Source organism: Vigna umbellata, chromosome 1 (assembly GCF_029865625.1).
Source record: "Vigna umbellata cultivar VRB3 chromosome 1, Vumbellata_1.0, whole genome shotgun sequence".
NCBI classification, from domain to species: domain Eukaryota; kingdom Viridiplantae; phylum Streptophyta; class Magnoliopsida; order Fabales; family Fabaceae; genus Vigna; species Vigna umbellata.
The window spans coordinates 106,147,591-106,164,151 of record NC_142165.1 but is presented as its reverse complement, the minus strand read 5'-3'; the positions used below and the strand labels follow the sequence as shown (position 1 = coordinate 106,164,151).

At 32.3% G+C, this 16,561-nt stretch overlaps 2 protein-coding genes across 2 annotated transcripts; both read right to left on the bottom strand.

The window, feature by feature from the left end:
• Positions 1 to 1,829: 1,829 nt before the first annotated feature.
• PPR2 (Tetratricopeptide repeat (TPR)-like superfamily protein) lies at positions 1,830 to 4,425 on the bottom strand. Its single transcript, XM_047313832.2, has 2 exons — positions 4,019 to 4,425; positions 1,830 to 3,280 (listed from the first exon to the last, which is right to left on the bottom strand). Exons 1-2 carry the CDS (start codon positions 4,355 to 4,357, stop codon positions 2,138 to 2,140), a joined length of 1,482 nt encoding a protein of 493 aa, XP_047169788.2. The 5' UTR covers positions 4,358 to 4,425; the 3' UTR covers positions 1,830 to 2,137.
• Positions 4,426 to 5,917: 1,492 nt separating this feature from the next.
• Positions 5,918 to 12,734, bottom strand: LOC124838257 (squamosa promoter-binding-like protein 1). Its single transcript, XM_088105393.1, has 11 exons — positions 12,523 to 12,734; positions 11,778 to 12,435; positions 11,354 to 11,538; positions 9,840 to 10,495; positions 9,503 to 9,577; positions 9,305 to 9,412; positions 9,089 to 9,206; positions 8,849 to 8,990; positions 8,220 to 8,355; positions 7,031 to 7,666; positions 5,918 to 6,716 (listed from the first exon to the last, which is right to left on the bottom strand). The coding sequence occupies exons 2-11, from the start codon at positions 12,386 to 12,388 to the stop codon at positions 6,276 to 6,278; spliced, it is 3,108 nt and encodes a 1,035-aa protein (XP_087961519.1). The 5' UTR covers positions 12,389 to 12,435; positions 12,523 to 12,734; the 3' UTR covers positions 5,918 to 6,275.
• Between the last annotated feature and the right edge of the window lie 3,827 nt (positions 12,735 to 16,561).

Here is a 16,561-nt window from a genome sequence, read left to right as displayed (position 1 = left end):
ATATTTTACTAAGAAACAGAAAGATATGCATGGTCAAAATTTAATGAAGACACGCAAGGATATATCAGAGTGGCATGATTCATTCATTCATTTACCACTTCATTTTGTGGAACAACAAGCTTCCGGCCTGAAAGATTTGCATGTTAAATTCTGGTTTGTTCTCTTCCATTCCTCCAATGTGAATAGGGGCACTTTTTGGAATATCATGATGTTTAATAATAAAATTTCAGTGTCCTGTCAGGGAAGCCCTAGATGGAATATTTATATTATATAGTGGCGTCTAAACCCTTGATTCCAGAATGAATATATAAACGTTATGTAAGTCATTGACCTCGTGACTCATGGTGACAAGCTGGAAATAACAACACTTTGGAAACACATTCCTTAAGCAAACAATTATATTGGAAAGGTTTTCATTTGGTGTAGTGATGAACCACCACAAGTTTTCTTACAAGCCAAAAGAAAAATGATGTTAGAGTGAATTTAAGGTATTAGCAGAAAATATAAAACAAAAGTAAAAGTATTATTACAAAATATGATTTTGGATCTAACATTAGTTCTTGTTTTTTTTTTTTGCAGAACCTGCCTTTTTCACTATAACAACCACCTATTATAGAAGATGCTTCTGTAATTTGTTGGATGCTGATGGCAAAACGAAATTTGGGTTATGTAATGACTAATAAATAGTTAAACTCCCACCCCATCAAAATTCTTTCGGAAAATGCTTTCCGTAAAAAGAGGGATTGATTCGCTTCTGGAAAAAATTTCCATAAACAAAAATTCTAAAATTATTTATTGTGTTCTGGAAAATAAATTTCGGAAGTGGTAGGGTGCAGGAAGAAAATGATATGATATAGGAAGAAATTGCATTAAAGTATATGAAATTTTATTTGAGTATGGTTTTCTTTTTGTCATTCTTAACTGTGATGGAACTTAGAGGACAGAATTCTTGACACGGTAATAACTTATGAACACCTGAAAACACGTTCTCTAGATTTACCACTTTAGTGAAAACATGATTACATTATTTATTGTCAAAACAACTAAAACAATTCCAGTGAAAACATGATTTACATTATTTAGTCAAATCAACTGAAAAGTTGAACTTGTGAACACATTATTAAAACACATTCTCTAGAACTACAATTTTAGCGAAAACATAATTACATTTAGTTTCAAAACAGCAACCTAAACTATCAGATATTACAAACAGCAACAAAAAAGCATAGATACTACACGTAGTAGACCATATTATGTATTTAAAAGGTGTGATCCTGAATATTATTATTTCCTTACGTCATTGTTATAGACTAGCTACATATTGAGTCTCCAAACTAGAGATGACAACCCACGATTTACTTCATTTATGGAAGGTTCAGGTATTGTGACACAAGATTTACCGATAAAAGAAACCTATAATCAGACACCAGTACGGAATCGGTATTTAGAAATCATTGAAAATAATATTTGTCAGTTAAGAGATAAACACTGTTTCTTTTGCTGCCACAACCACAAGTATAAGTAAATTGCACTTTGATAAAGTTTATATAATCTTCAACACATCAGCTATCATTCAGACAATATTAAATCCATTTGGTTTAGTCTGAAGATGGAAATTCAGAGTTTCCGCATTACTTCCACTTTTGGTCTTCAAAATTCAACGAACACCCTAGCCTAGAATTCAATGCACATACAATTTTAGACAGATCAAAGGTCATCATCCATGGAACTGATGTAAGTTTTGCTTTCAGGTTATATAATATTGCAATCTAGAAGTATTATACTTTACAAAAGCAGGGACTCATGGATATTTTGAAACTCTTGCAGCATGAGTAAAAAAAGCAGCACTTGAATATAGAATAAGTTCAATTTGACCAAAAAAACTAATAACTCTACCATCAATCCACTAACCCTGTACACCAAAAAGAAACAGACGTTGAAGCTCTTTTCTGAAAATAAAATAGATTTTAAAGCTTAAATTTAACTTTACAACAAGCAACCAGAAGTTAGGCAGAAGTTCTGTAATTCACCATGACAACTGAACCTTGATTGCGTAAACCAGCAACTGGTAACTTCTTCCATTTCAAGACAAAAATAAGCAGCTGCTCCCATAAAATAAGTATGGAATACAGATTCATTAGCTATCTGAACAATAGATCTCATCCTCAGAATGGCTCACTATTTTATTGTCAGTTATCAATGTCTGCTTTTCCTGCTCCAAATAGTATATTTTGTCATTCATACCGTCTTTTCTATATGCTTCAATCATGATCATGTATGTTGTTTCGTCCGGTTGACATTGGTTATCTTTCATACGCTTAAAAACTCTTTCCATTTCCATCAAATCATCTGCCTTTGCACATGCAGATAAGACTGCGTTATAAAAGGCAACATTCTCAGGTATCTCAAACTTTCCAGCCAATTGAACACTGCTAATTACTTTATGAAAGTGACCTGCATTTGCATAACCATTGATAAGGCAGCAGAAAGTTTTGGTATCTGCTTTCATACCCTCAGCACGCATCTGATCAAATGTACACTCCATGTGCCTCACGTCACCAGCATCGGCAAATGCCTCAATCACATTGTTATAGGTCGAGGTTGTCCATGGAAATTGCAACTTGCGCATATACTCCATAACAGATGACATTTTGTCATACATTCTTTTCTTCCCATAGGCGCCAATCAAAATGTTAAAAGTGCGCGTTTCAGGTTCTATCCCAAAATTACGGAATTTTTCATACCATTTCTCCATCATATCAATCTGACCCTTGTTACCAAAGACACTAATGATGGTGTTCATTGTCCAAACATCAGGCTTGCAGGTAGTGCTCTCCAGCATGCTCGAAAGCACTTTCTCCATCTGATCAAACTTCCCCGCCTTACCATAACCACCCAAAACGATGTTCTGAGTAACCGTGTTTGGTGTGATGGACCTTTCAGCCATTTCTTCATACAATAACTCAACCAAATCAAATTTGAAAGCATCCACACAAACTTTGATCAAGGTACTGTAAGTGAAAACATCAGGCTGGCAAAGAGGAAGCCTCTTCATCTCATTAAGAACTGAAAAAGCTTCATCAATGAGGTTGCTCCTGCAATACGCAGCAAGCAATGCTGTGTACAGATGAGGAGTAGGTTCTAAACCTTCTTCAATCATTGTGGTGAAAAGTTGGTGGGCACGGTGGGGTTGACCAGATTTTCCAAGCAGCACAATGAGTTTCATATACGCCCCTTCTTTAGGCTTGTAGAAAGTTTGTTCTCTAAGCATATCAAATACCTGAATATTTAAGTAAAATTCTTACCAATTGTTCATCAGATACATGCACTAAAAGTTCTTAGGCTATCAATCAATCAGATTTTCTTAGTACGATTTTTAAGGTAATTATTATATGCTAAAATATAGTTTGAGTCTGTTATGATAAAAAAAATATTCCACTAACACTTTTAAGAAAAAAAAAAAAAAAAATTATTTTCTATGCGAATTAAAATTAGCATATGCATAAATTAATTTATAAGTTACTTTATACTAGTTCCTCCAAAATCTAATACTTAAGTTATGAATAAGCCAATTTTAACTTAAGGAAAGAAACTGGTTTAACTTTTCTTTCTCTTTGTTTTTTCTCTCTTAGAAGTGTCAATGGAAAAAGATGCTCTAAAGAGGACCTTCCACTTTTGGGTTCTTGGTTCTAGTTTAGTTCCCTAACTTAAAAACGTTTCATTTTATTATTAGATCAACTACACTCTAAGAGCTCAAAGCAAAGACTTTTAAAACTTTAAAAGAAGGAACTGAACTAGAAAAAAAAAGTTTTGGTGGAAGACAATATTATATTTTAACCTTTAAGTCAACGAGATTATCAACGTCAGTTTGTGATTTAAGGAGTATAAAAACAATGCAGCTATTATTTATTCTCCAATCACACATTAAATTTGACGCAACTAAATAAATAGTCTACAAAAAAAAACCCTCAATTTCCTCTCATACACATGTAAAAGTGTTGAATTTGATTGTGAAAACCTGAAGGGCTTGAAGCCACTGCTTCTTGTCGATTTGTTCAGATAAGGACTCGGTGACAGTGTTGACCCATGCCTTCGCACTGTTCTTTTTCTCCAACTTCCTCTTGATGTTCTTGATGGGGGTCCTCCTCGTACTATCGTCAAACGATGTTTCGGAAGTACCAGGAAACTCACCTTTTTTCCAGTGTCGCTTTTTGACAACGGGTTTGGAGGGGGGAGAGGAAATGGCGAAGCAGGTAACCCTAAAAGTGGAGTCTTGAGTGTGGATTTTGGTGGATTTGTGGTGAGGAATTGAAGAGGGAACAATGGAAGATGAAAAGGAGAGAGAAAGGGAAGCCATAACTGAAGAACAAGAAGCGAGTGTGGAAGACTCACATCCCTTAAATCAATCCACTGCACCATTTTTTATTTCTTCTCCAGAAAGAATATATTATAAGACATTTTCTTGAATTTTACTTCACTTTCTTTTATTTTATCATTCAATTATTACTATATAACACATTTTTTGTAAATGTATTAAATTAAACATGTAAAAGCCTAAATTTGAGATTATTAAACTTATGTCTTCTACTACTAAAGAAATTGTAATAAAAGATGCTATTATTTTATTTATCTGTTTTTAACTTTTTTTTTTCCAAAGACAGGCATTTTGCTATGCTAAATATTTAATGGAATATAAAATTAAAAAGTAGTAATAAGTATAAAAATGAAAAATTCGGAAAATAATTAAAATATTAAAAGTTGAATGAGAGAATTATAGATGATAAGGGCTAATGACATCATAGTGCCTACTTCTATTTGACTAAAACAAACATATTTATTAAATATAAATTAAATTTTAATTCTAATTAAATTAAATTTAATAAAATATAAATTAAATTTTAATTTAATAAAATATAAATTAAATTTTAATGTTAACTTACAAAACGAATACATGTATGAATCTGTATTTAATTTATAAATAAATATTAAAATACTCATTTTTTATTATTTTAGATAATAAATATTTAAAAATATCAATTATTCATAATAAATTTCATTTGAATTCAAGAACATGAATATAAAATATCTGATTAAATTTTTGTTTGTATTGACATTATTTTTTATATTATTTTATCTTTTATAATGATATATAAATTAAGAAAAATGCTAGTATAACAAAAACTAGTATTGTATTTGATTTAAAAGATAACAAGGTATAACAAAAAAATAAAAAAAATAAAAAATGAAATGCTTTTAATTCTTTTATAAGATATAATATGATACTAAAAAATTCTTTTAATTAATAAGTTTTAAGTAATAAAAAATAGGTCATAGTATTTTTCTTACATATTTAAGTCATTTTACACTAATATTGTTTTTGTTTTACTTTTGGCATATATATTTTCTTTCTATATTTAAACAAATAGCATTAACATAATATCACTCTGTAGTTGTTTTCTTTCATGTTTTTTTTCATCAACCAATTAGCCATTTTATTTGGGTGGATGGAAATAAAAAAAAAAAACAGAAATGTAACATTCAATTGAAGGAAAAGTAGAAAGAAGAAAAATGATCAATTCTGTTTAGTGAAATTTTAGCTAGATTTACTTTTGTTTTAATGTCTTGTGTTTATACTTTCAATCAAAACTTTTATCTTCTATAATTGTTACTCTATTTTCAATTTGTTTCATGTTATCAAAGATTCGTATAAAAGTCAATTTCTAGAAGGAATGGGCTCAAAATAACAAAGTCAACCAGCAAAGTATCTGTTTAAAATTAACAGAAAAAAAAACTATACAGAAAATAGAAAAAATAGTTATTTTCACCATTTTGTTTTGTGAACATATAAAATAAAAATCATATTAAAACGAGATGATAATTTTGTAAATTAAGAGGAAAAAAAATATATAGGTAAATATAGATTTAAGTTATATAAAATAAATATTAAGTATGTTCATGTGCACCTGAGACATTTATTGAGATTCATACACCGTTCTTCTGTGATCATCCCTTTGTTTGTTTGTTTAAGTATGTTCATACAAGTATGTCTGTTTATCCCTTTCATTCCACACAATGTTAACATAGCGTTGGCCACATATTTAACAGGTTGCATGATCAAGATTCTGTTCAGAACATGTGAAGCTTCAACCTTTATATATATATATATATATATATATATATATATTGAGTATACTCTATATACTCAAAATCTAAGACTTTCACTTGTAAACTAAAAAAAGGTGCAGCTACAGCAGGAAAACAGCTGATAGACTGCATTATACTGTTCCATACTCCAATGATTCCCAGTTGAAAGGCTGGAACACATAGTAAACTCTAGGTGAGCTTTTGAAGAGCAAAGCCACACAGACACACACGGCTGCTATGGCCACCATGGACAGCAAGACTGGCCTATAAACCACACCAGTTCTTATGCCACCATAAACCAACTTCTGTTGGCACACCCTGCAGTTACTTCCCATTTCTGTGCTTTCAATCTTCTCTGTCTGTAAGCTAGAAACTTTACCTGATTGCTTCTGCTTTCTGATACCACTGTCTGCAACAGTGCCAGGGATATCAACCACATGTAGTCTTTCACCTTTTTTGTTTGTCTTCCTCTGGACAAGTTGAACGTAAGAGTAATAGCCCCTAAGACATGCATAGTCGTTAGGGGTCAAACCTGCACTATCTCGGGCACTTTTCCATACTTCAATTCCTACCTGAACACAACAGACATAAGGTTGAAAGCATTGTGTACTTAAAATATACAGAAAACCATGCAAGTTTCCATGGACATATGTATTCTCACGCTTATTCAATGAGTGCACCTACTAGAAACCATTATATTGAAAGCAAAGGTCACCTCATTTCTCTTCCCATTCTATCCACACATTCCAAAATTCAGGTGAAAAGGAGGAGAAAAAACTAGTTTTTCCTTGTAGTCATTTCCCCTTTTCCCCCATAGTTTGAAGTAGTACAATGCAAAAGCATGAGAAAACATAAAGTTACATAATAGAGACAATAAAGGAATTACCATTCCTGGATCATCAGTTAATGCATCCAACACGTTCTCTGAGCCTCTCATAGTTGCTGCAACATGAAGAGGAGTCAATCCAGCTGGCCCAACAGTATCAGGTCTAAATAAGAATCTGTCGGATGCCTTTTCAACTTGCTTCACCTCACTGTCAGCACCATCTGATGTTTTAACTGGCACAAATCTTAATAGTAGTTCTACCATAGGTCTATTGTTTCTCTTCACGGCTTTGTGTAGAAGACTCATGTCTAACAATGCAAGCTCAATGGAGGCCTGTTCTCCTGCATCAACACCCCCATCAAATATAATATCCAATAGTTTTTTCATCACAGCACACCAACCATGGTCCATAGAGAAGTCAACAAGCCACGTGAACCGATTAAATTGGAAGAGATCATGGATAGGAGCCGTGGGACCTAGCCTAACTTTCACACGACTTCTATGAAGAAGCCAACCCATTTCTTGCAAGAAATGAAGAGCTTGAGTCTTTTCTTCCATTTTTTGGTTTTTAATCTGGAAATCATTAGTGGTTTCAGCAGCCTCAATCACATTCTCCAGCTTGCAGATCTCTGAACAGACTTCTTTCTCTGCAACTATAAATGGAAAGGAACAGCTTCTAAGACAATGGTCTTCCACCTGACACCATTTATCATCAAAATGTATTTTCAGAAACTAGAAAAATAGAAAAAGCTATCTCACATCTATAGATTTAATTTCCAAAAGCTACTTTTGTGCTTTCTTTGTTGGAAAACATGCATGAGAAGTGTTTTACATGATTTTCATTCTTATAAAATAGACACTTTAAACTTAAAACAACTTTTAAAATAAGATTTGCATTTAATTATATATTATAATTTGGTCATATAATCAATGTGGAATTTTCAACCTTGTTCATAAAAGATTATTTTAAAGAGTTTATAAGGAAACCTATACTACATGGACTAAGGTTAACCGAAAGCTACCAAGTTTCCAAGAGCTATTATAAGAACCAAATGGCAGACATCAACAACAGCAATATTGAATCATTAATGAAGGAGTTATTCATGACACAAATGACATGTCCGAAGTATGCGCCAGATGTTTCTGTTAATTTCAGTAAGTTTACAGGATAAGCTTTCAAAATGAAACTAAGGCATATTTCAAAGAAAACCCCATTGAAAAATTTTGGAGTGTGATAAAGTGATAGCACCTCAATAAAACCCCTCCCAGTTACATTTGGTATATGACAAGAGAAGTTGAGATGCTGAATGGATTCATCAGCTTCACCAATCAAATCATGACAACTAGCATGTACCACATACTTCCCTTCAAGTGCACAGAGCAACCTGGAAATCATTAGCAACAGATCAACATCTGGGCTAATCCCAACAAACACAATTTAAAACTAGGATCTTCCCTATATCCAAAATCCTACATAGAACACGAAGATTAAAATCTAATTTATACCCTTGAACTAAGGTAAAAGTGTCCACCCCCTCCCCTCAAAATAAAAATCTCTATGATTCCTGTATAAAATTATGTCAGTGGCTAGATCAGTACTACTGACAGTTATTAGAATCTGAAGCAACATTTTCTTTCAAAATTCCACCCAATAAATATTCAAAGGTGCTAAAATCCAGGGAAACAAAAATACATTATGGTCTCTTCTTTTTTTTCACATCCCTTCTTATGATATTGTACATCCTGCAGCATGATATGCATGGAACAAAATTAAGTACTGTGTAGTTCAACATAAGCTTCTTCCTGTGCACAGATACTCTCCTCTTGCTAGAACCTTTCATTAAGTTAACAATTTTGAATTGATGTAAAGGGATTTACCTTGTACTAGACTGGGAAAGGTTGCAACCTTTCACAATAAAGTGAGCCCTAGCACTTGCAGGAACAGCAAGTGGTTTAATGCATGAAATCGTACAATGATGTGAGCTTTTGAGACACAAGGGCACATCTAAGACTACCTGACCTGCAGGAGAGATAATTAACAACATATTTCTTCAGGATACTAAAACTGCAATCACATGAGAGGAATGCTCACACAACACAGTATAAGGGAGAACAAACCGTTATACAGAAAAGCCACAGAGTGCTGCACCCTTGCAAATACCCACCCTGTTCTCCAAAATGTATCATTTGACGAGCTAAGAAGCTTTCTCAAGCTGGATCCTAGATTACAGCAGAGCTGCAATATCAAAATAGTAATAAACACATTTAAATTATTTCTCCTTTTCAAATGTATTCATCTGGCAACCAGTATTGTAGCATTATATTAAACAATACCTCTTCCCATGCAGATTTTTCAAGACAAAGATATATCGTTAATATGATACAACCTGGCCTTATATAGCTCTCTATCTCGGTGGGACTGTGGGATAACCAGTTGAGAATCTGAAACACAAAAGAGAATGTAAATCAAACACAGAAAAAAGAAACATTGCTGTAAATTGTCTGCAGCAATTTCATGTCACAAGAAAGTACCTGTGAACGAAGAAGAAGGGGAAAATTACTTGGATCCTTTCCAAAAAGTTTAAAAACAATTCGATCTGTGCGACTCTGCAAACAGTTAACAAACAACATTTCAATAAATAAATCTTCTGAGACAGCCATCAAAAACAGACCCACACACCAATAAAAAGTCAGATGCACCAGAGAAACAGACCTCAAATAATGGTCCTGGCAAAGTAGTATCTTTATCAGTAACCATATATAAACAATCTTTTAAACGACCGTAAATATTTTGGTACAAAGGTAAAGAGCAGAATCACTAAATTATTCAGAAATAAGGAAATGAATTTAAATTAGACCAAGAATATACCTGAGCTTCTCCACTGGAACCAGATGGTGATTGGTTAGAGGTTGAATCTGAGTTTCTGCTAGTCTGTGGAGGACTTGATTTGAGAGAAGCACATTGCAACCATGAGGGAAGATCACTAGATCCCATCTCTGATGCTACATGAGGATAAGGCTTCTTATGATTCTCATCAGTATTCTGCACATCACTGTATACGTTATTCAGGTCAACGTTATTTAAGTTGTTCCTTCTAAGTGTAGTCTCAGTAGCAGTTAATTGGCATGGAAGATTTCCCTTTGATTGACTTATACTTGAGAATGGTGCTCCTGAAGGTGGTCTCAAATTTTCTATTCCACCATCACCTGAAGGTGGTCTCAAATTTTCTACTCCACCATTAGTAGGCCTTGTTTCACACTGTGCCATGGATATTAGAGGGTCCTGACTGATGAAGCCATTATCAATCTGAATGGAAGAACCAGACGGTCTGGAAGCTTCAGGAGTGTTTGAATTAAGTTTGGGTTCATCATGAGCACCTCCAGGTGTCCCAGCATTTAACAAACCTTTAGAGTTCTCCAATAAGGAGGCTAAAGTTCTATCATTATTTGGAGCAGCCAGACTTTCCAAGTTTCTCAGAAGATGAGAGAGTATATCCTGGTTCCTTGTCTGATCTGAGCCATTTGCTGCAATATATAGAAGGCATAATCTGTGGAGTCAAATAAGTATTCCAATGATGACATCCAGGATGAAGGTGAAATGCAAAAGGATTACAACAATGAAGGTCAAATAAGTATTCCAATGATGACATCAAGTCATAAGTAACTATTTTCGCTTTCAAGCAATGATCCAGCAGACAAAACCTTCAGGCTTTCTAGCTTTGCCACAGGAATGTGCCAAAAATTTATCAGAAGGCACATGTAACAAGAAGAGTATATGATGATACAATTTAATTACTATTATCATACATTTTTATCAAATACTTTGGGCCAATCACAATTTGGAGAATCAATTTCAATCTGGTATGATTCCTGACAAGATGTCAAAGGTCAAGTGCCTAACTCTCTATGCAAACCCTCTACTCCTACTTAGGTAGACGGGAGTCTAGAGTATAGCAGAAAGGTCAAGTAATGCTGTTAAAGCTAACTGGAGTTGAACATTTGAACTTTTAGAGGAAACTTAGCTTAGGAGAAAAATAGACTCCTCATGTCATCAAGCTATTATGGAAAAGAAACAATAAATACAACTGCACCTTTGACATGGTTTGCCATGATGACCATAAAAATACAAGAAAATCAATTGAAAAACTAGACTGCGCAATAAACCATTCATCTAACTCCACAATCTAATGGGTTCAAACTCTCTAAATTAGCATCAATACGGATGAGACCTTACCTATATAAGATTTTACCACTAAAAGACTTTCAAACAGCACCGACAAGCAGCTCACATTCATCATCATTACAGTTTCATATTGTAACAGCAAAATAAATAAATTGTAAAGAATGCCAAATAGATAAACTTATATTGTCACGAATACTCACTATGCAAATTGGTCAGTATCCGTAACAGACTCATCAACAGATAGCTACTGCCCCTTCCATCGTTATGAGATCCTTCGTTAACAACAGTAACATCGGGATGAGTTTTCCTCCTCCTCCTGTTATGGCCTGCCAGACGCCTACGACAACTTCTCTTCCCTTCATCAAACTCTTGAAGGACATGAAACCTGCCACAATTTTAAGAGTTACATCCAACTTGAGTACAAAGGTTGGTAAGTGCCATGAAATTCTTGTTTATTCTAAAAGTGAAGTTTTTTGTAACAACTTTCACTTAGGATTTAAACGACAAGAAATAGAGAATCTTCCCCTTTCTGAAGGCTCACAAATTGTTAATTTCAAGATCACAGCACAAATATGAATTGTTTAAACACCAAGAAAATATCTGATTGCAAGCAACCTAACTGACCTGCTACACTGTTGACAGAAACGTTGCATAACATCTCCCACTAGTGCCACAGTGGCCTTAGAATGAACATCACAAACCTTGTGCCGACGGTGGTAATCCTTGGCATTACCAAGATCAGCCGTACAATCCTGCACCTGACAAACAGGACGGTTAGAGATGGTAGCAGCAGCAGTAGTAGTCCCAATAACCTTTGTCTTCTTTCCACTTTTTTCCTCTCCTTCCACCATGAAAGGGTAACCGTGACCCCCAAGGTTCAAACTAAGAGAACCACCTTCATCATTCATCCCCTCCCCTTCACCTTCCCCTATAACACACCTCCTCCTTTTCTCCAAATCTTTCTTTCCCTCACCTTGGTTGATTAAAGAAGAAGAGAAATCGTTTCCAAGATTGGCCTTTTTCGCCGGAATTTCAGGATGTGGTGGGAAAAACTGGCGACTCCTACAGTCTGATGGCACTGAATTGAGAGGCTGAGCAGTGAAAAGATCACCATCCCATTTCCAATCATTCAAATCCCATTCCAAACTCCTCTTCCCATTCCCAACAGCTTTCTTCATTCCTGACACCACAGGTCCATACAAGTACTGATTCTTACGCCCAAACTCAGCCTCCATGAATTAAAATATAACGTGTTGCAACAACGTCCAATTTACAAACCCACCTGAAAAAACACATCAAGGAACAGTAAAACAACAAACTTTGGCACCCCAGAAGAGAAAGATTGAAACTTGAAGGAGCATTTTCTCACAAGCTTGAGAATTTATATGATAGGAAGAAGATGAAGAAGAAAAATTGTATGTTTTTTTAGGAAGTGAGGAGAAAAGGGAAGAGGAGGTGGGAGTGGCTGCCTTAAAAAAGACAAGAGAGAAATTAGGAACAGATTATGTGACATCAAAATGTGCTTTTTTTCTGTGCTGACTACTTAGACTGAAGAGTGATGATGAATGTGAGTTCTTATATTGAGTGAGTGTGACCACATTGTCATCATGCCTCGTTGTTTAGTTCAACTAAAGGAATCTCCATTGTCTCAGACACAATTTACTACTTTATCTGTATCGTTGAAAATCGAGAAAGATTGTTAAATTACTAAAACTAAATAGACGATCACGGACCACCAGTTTCGAAAAAACTGCTAACTGTCATTACACAATAGCTTTTTTGTTTTCTACTGTAGTCTGTTTCACTGATATTATTTTAAGTTATATACAATTTTCATGTTTTGCTTTGTGTGTTAAAAATAATATATGTTGCTTTTTTAGTTTTTTCTTTTTTGTATATTTTAACTCAAATTTATGGATTTTCTAAACTAAGATACCAAATATCTTTATTTTAAATAAATTAAGAAACTAGAATATAGACAAAAGAAAATAAAAGACTACAATTTTATTAAATCATTTTTTTTAAATATTGACTTATTATTTTTTGTGAAGTCCTTTTTATTTAAATATTCAAATTTCAGGTCTTAAAATTCAAATTCAGTTGTATTTATTCAACTAATATAATCAATTAATTTTAAAAACGTATAATTTTTAAGTATTTATTATTAGAGTGAATAAATTCATTGTATAGTTTATAATTAAATGGAAATATACATTCATATTCTTTCAGAAAATTTAAAAGATTTCTAGAATATGTTTCACTCCCATTATTTTAATAATACCTGTAAAGTTCATGATAAATTATTTCTTCCAGTGTATGTATTTTGGACTTATTTGTATTGTACACAATAAAATCTTTAATTTGTTTATAACTTGTTCGTTTTTTGTTTTATTTTAGGCTGATGTAAGGTAAAAAGTTATAAGTTGGCATGACTGAATTGATATAATTTAACAAGTTCTGTTTGATTAATTCTTTTTATGAATATTCATTAAAAAAGTACTTGTTATAAATAATATTCTCATTTTAATTATATTATAAATATATAATAAAAGAAATATATTGAATCAAATTTATGATACTCACATACAAAGATATTAGATATGTATGGAAAGACAAAGACAAGGTGAATCCGTCCTTCTAAATTTGTCACTATCATTACATTTGATTTGAAATAGTTTTTTTCCTAAAAAAATAATGATAATTGACTACTAAAGAAAAAGGGATAGCATAAGATGGTATTGGTTTTTTCCCTTTATTTCTAATCCACTAAATTTTGTATGCATCAATTATATGCATTTGGATCAAATATTTATTCATTTGTTTGTCGAGGAAGGATTGACAAAATAAAAAATAAATAAATAGAAAATTTAAATTGTTTTTAATTAGTCTTTTAAATTTAAGACGAAATTAAAATTTATCTATTTTGAAATTTTGATTTTAAAACTTAAAAAATAATAAATATATTATTTTTAATTTAATTATTTTAAATTTTTTGACTTGATAAATGTCTGGTATGTTAATGGTTGAATTGTTTATAATGTTTAATACGTTTTTACTTTAATGTCAGTTTGAAAATTTAACACTTTAAAAAATTTAGCATAATTAAATTAAAATAAATTTTATTTATTTATTTTTAAATTTAAAAATAAAATATATTAAAATTTCAGATAAAAATCAAAATTTAAATATTAAAAATATATTTAACTCTAGGTACAAGGGAATAATTTCATATAATTTCATGTACTTGAGTGATAATTCTCGTAACATTTTTTAAATTAAAGGTATAAAGAGACCTTTCCTGTTAACTTAGATGAAAAATATTAATAATTATTTTACAGTCCAAAATTATTCTATATATTATTATAACAATTTTGTGCATTTACAATAAATTAATTAAGAAACAAAAATCTAGCCGGCAAAATTTCGGTATCTGGACAGCCTAATTATAATGTTATATTTTATATTTTATAACAAGGGTTACATATATTTTTCATCCTTAAGTATCACTGATTTTTTGTTTTAGTCCCTACTCAAAACTTTCATGGCTTTTAGTTCTCGTAGTATTGAAACATGTAATATTAGTCCTTAAATATCTGCCATGTTGATTTGGCAAATGACGAGGCCATGTCTTCTGCCAGCTTCCGTCTTAAATATCTGTCACGTTGCTTGTTTAATTTGTGGAATGAGATTAAGTGATTGGCACGTGTGTGGGTGATTGAAATCAGATTACGAAAGTTGGGTTTTTCTTCGTCATCTCAATTGGGGGCAAAGTTGGGTTCTTCTTCGTCATCTCAGTTGAAGGTTGGAGTTTGTCTTGTTGAGGAGGTAAGATGATACATATTGTTTTGCTCTTCTGCGTGTGAATATAAGTATTGGGGATTTAGGGTTTGGGTGGGCACGAAAGTATTTTGCTCTTCTCATAATGTTCATTATAATTATATTAGAAGCATAATGTTAGCTAAAAGCGACCTTGCTTTTCATAATAGGAAGACTGTTTTGAAGATTGGGAAATTGGTAAATATTATTTTACTTAGTTTATCAGAAAATTAATTATTCATCAGATTACTAGCTCCTTTGTATTGAAAATTGTTTACGTATAAGCCTTTTTCTGATAAATGTTGTTCTGCAGGGTCCTTTGCTGGTCTAGGTTTTCTCTCTCTGTACCTAATGGGAAAGATTAAAGCTTTTGATCAAAAAGGGCACATAGCAAAATTATGCATTGTTTTTCTTCCTCTTTTTACTGCTTGCATGGTTGGAATCTCACGAGTGGATGACTATTGGCATCATTGGCAAGATGTGTTTGCAGGAGGACTTATGAGTTTGTTTTTTATGGACTATAAAAAGGCTATGAATGGATTAAATATCACAGCAAAGTATTAAATATCATAAATCATTTTGAAAAAATTAAATAAGAGCGAAACCCATCTCACTGTGTGTGATGTTTCTTTCAGGTTTAGTCACACGCAGAATCTCCAATACTTATATTCACACGCAGAAGATTGAGATGACGAAGAAGAACCCAGCTTTGCCCCAACTGAGATGATGAAGAAGAACCCAACTTTTATAATCTAATTTCAATCACCCACACACGTGCCAATCACTTAATCTCATTCCACAAATTAAACAACCAACGTGAGAGATACTTAAGACGGAAGCTGGCAGAAGATGTGGCCTTGTCGTTTGTCAGATCAACAAAAAGTTGACGCCGTCTATTTTTAAGGACTAATATTACATGTTTCAATACTATGAGGACTAAAAATCATCAAAGTTTTAAGTAAAGACTAAAACTAAAAATCAGTGGTGATACTTAAAGGACAAAACATATTTAACCCTTATAACAATAGGAATACACCTTGTTTAGGACTCATTCGCACTCAATTGATAAATAGAACAAGAAAAATGTTACATCCATATTTTAATTGTGTACGAACCAAATTATATTGAAATCTCACCGTGAAAACAATAAGAATAAGATGATGTAAAACAAAAAAAAATATAGAAAAAAAGTGTAGCAGGAGATATGATATTTATTAATGTACACGTATATAATATCTGTAAAATTGATCAATAAACTAAACTAATAAATAACCTTTAATTTAGAACTAATATAAAAGAAAATGTTAACAGATAAATTTAATTATAAATTACAATTATTTATAACTTTTAAAATAATAATAACATTTAATTACATGTTGTGTTCTTATAAATTAATTAAACTTATATTTAAAAGACATCTATTTTAACTATTATATATATATATATATATATATATATATATATATATATTTATAATTTTAGACTGAAAGATATTAAAAATGGTTAGTGTAGAAATTAAAATAGATTAAGATAATATGTATAGGGGTTTGCATGACTAAAATTATATGTAGATAGAACATAATTTCAGTTTG

Coding starts and splice junctions, on each gene's coding strand:
- PPR2 (XM_047313832.2), bottom strand. CDS start 4,357: ATGGCTTCCCTTTCTCTCTCCTTTTCATCTTCCATTGTTCCCTCTTCA. Junction 3,281..4,018: donor AGTGGCTTCAAGCCCTTCAG/GTTTTCACAATC, acceptor TTAAATATTCAG/GTATTTGATATGCTTAGAGA.
- LOC124838257 (XM_088105393.1), bottom strand. CDS start 12,388: ATGGAGGCTGAGTTTGGGCGTAAGAATCAGTACTTGTATGGACCTGTG. Junction 10,496..11,353: donor GATACTGACCAATTTGCATA/GTGAGTATTCGT, acceptor TATATATTGCAG/CAAATGGCTCAGATCAGACA. Junction 8,991..9,088: donor TGTGGCTTTTCTGTATAACG/GTTTGTTCTCCC, acceptor TCTCTCCTGCAG/GTCAGGTAGTCTTAGATGTG.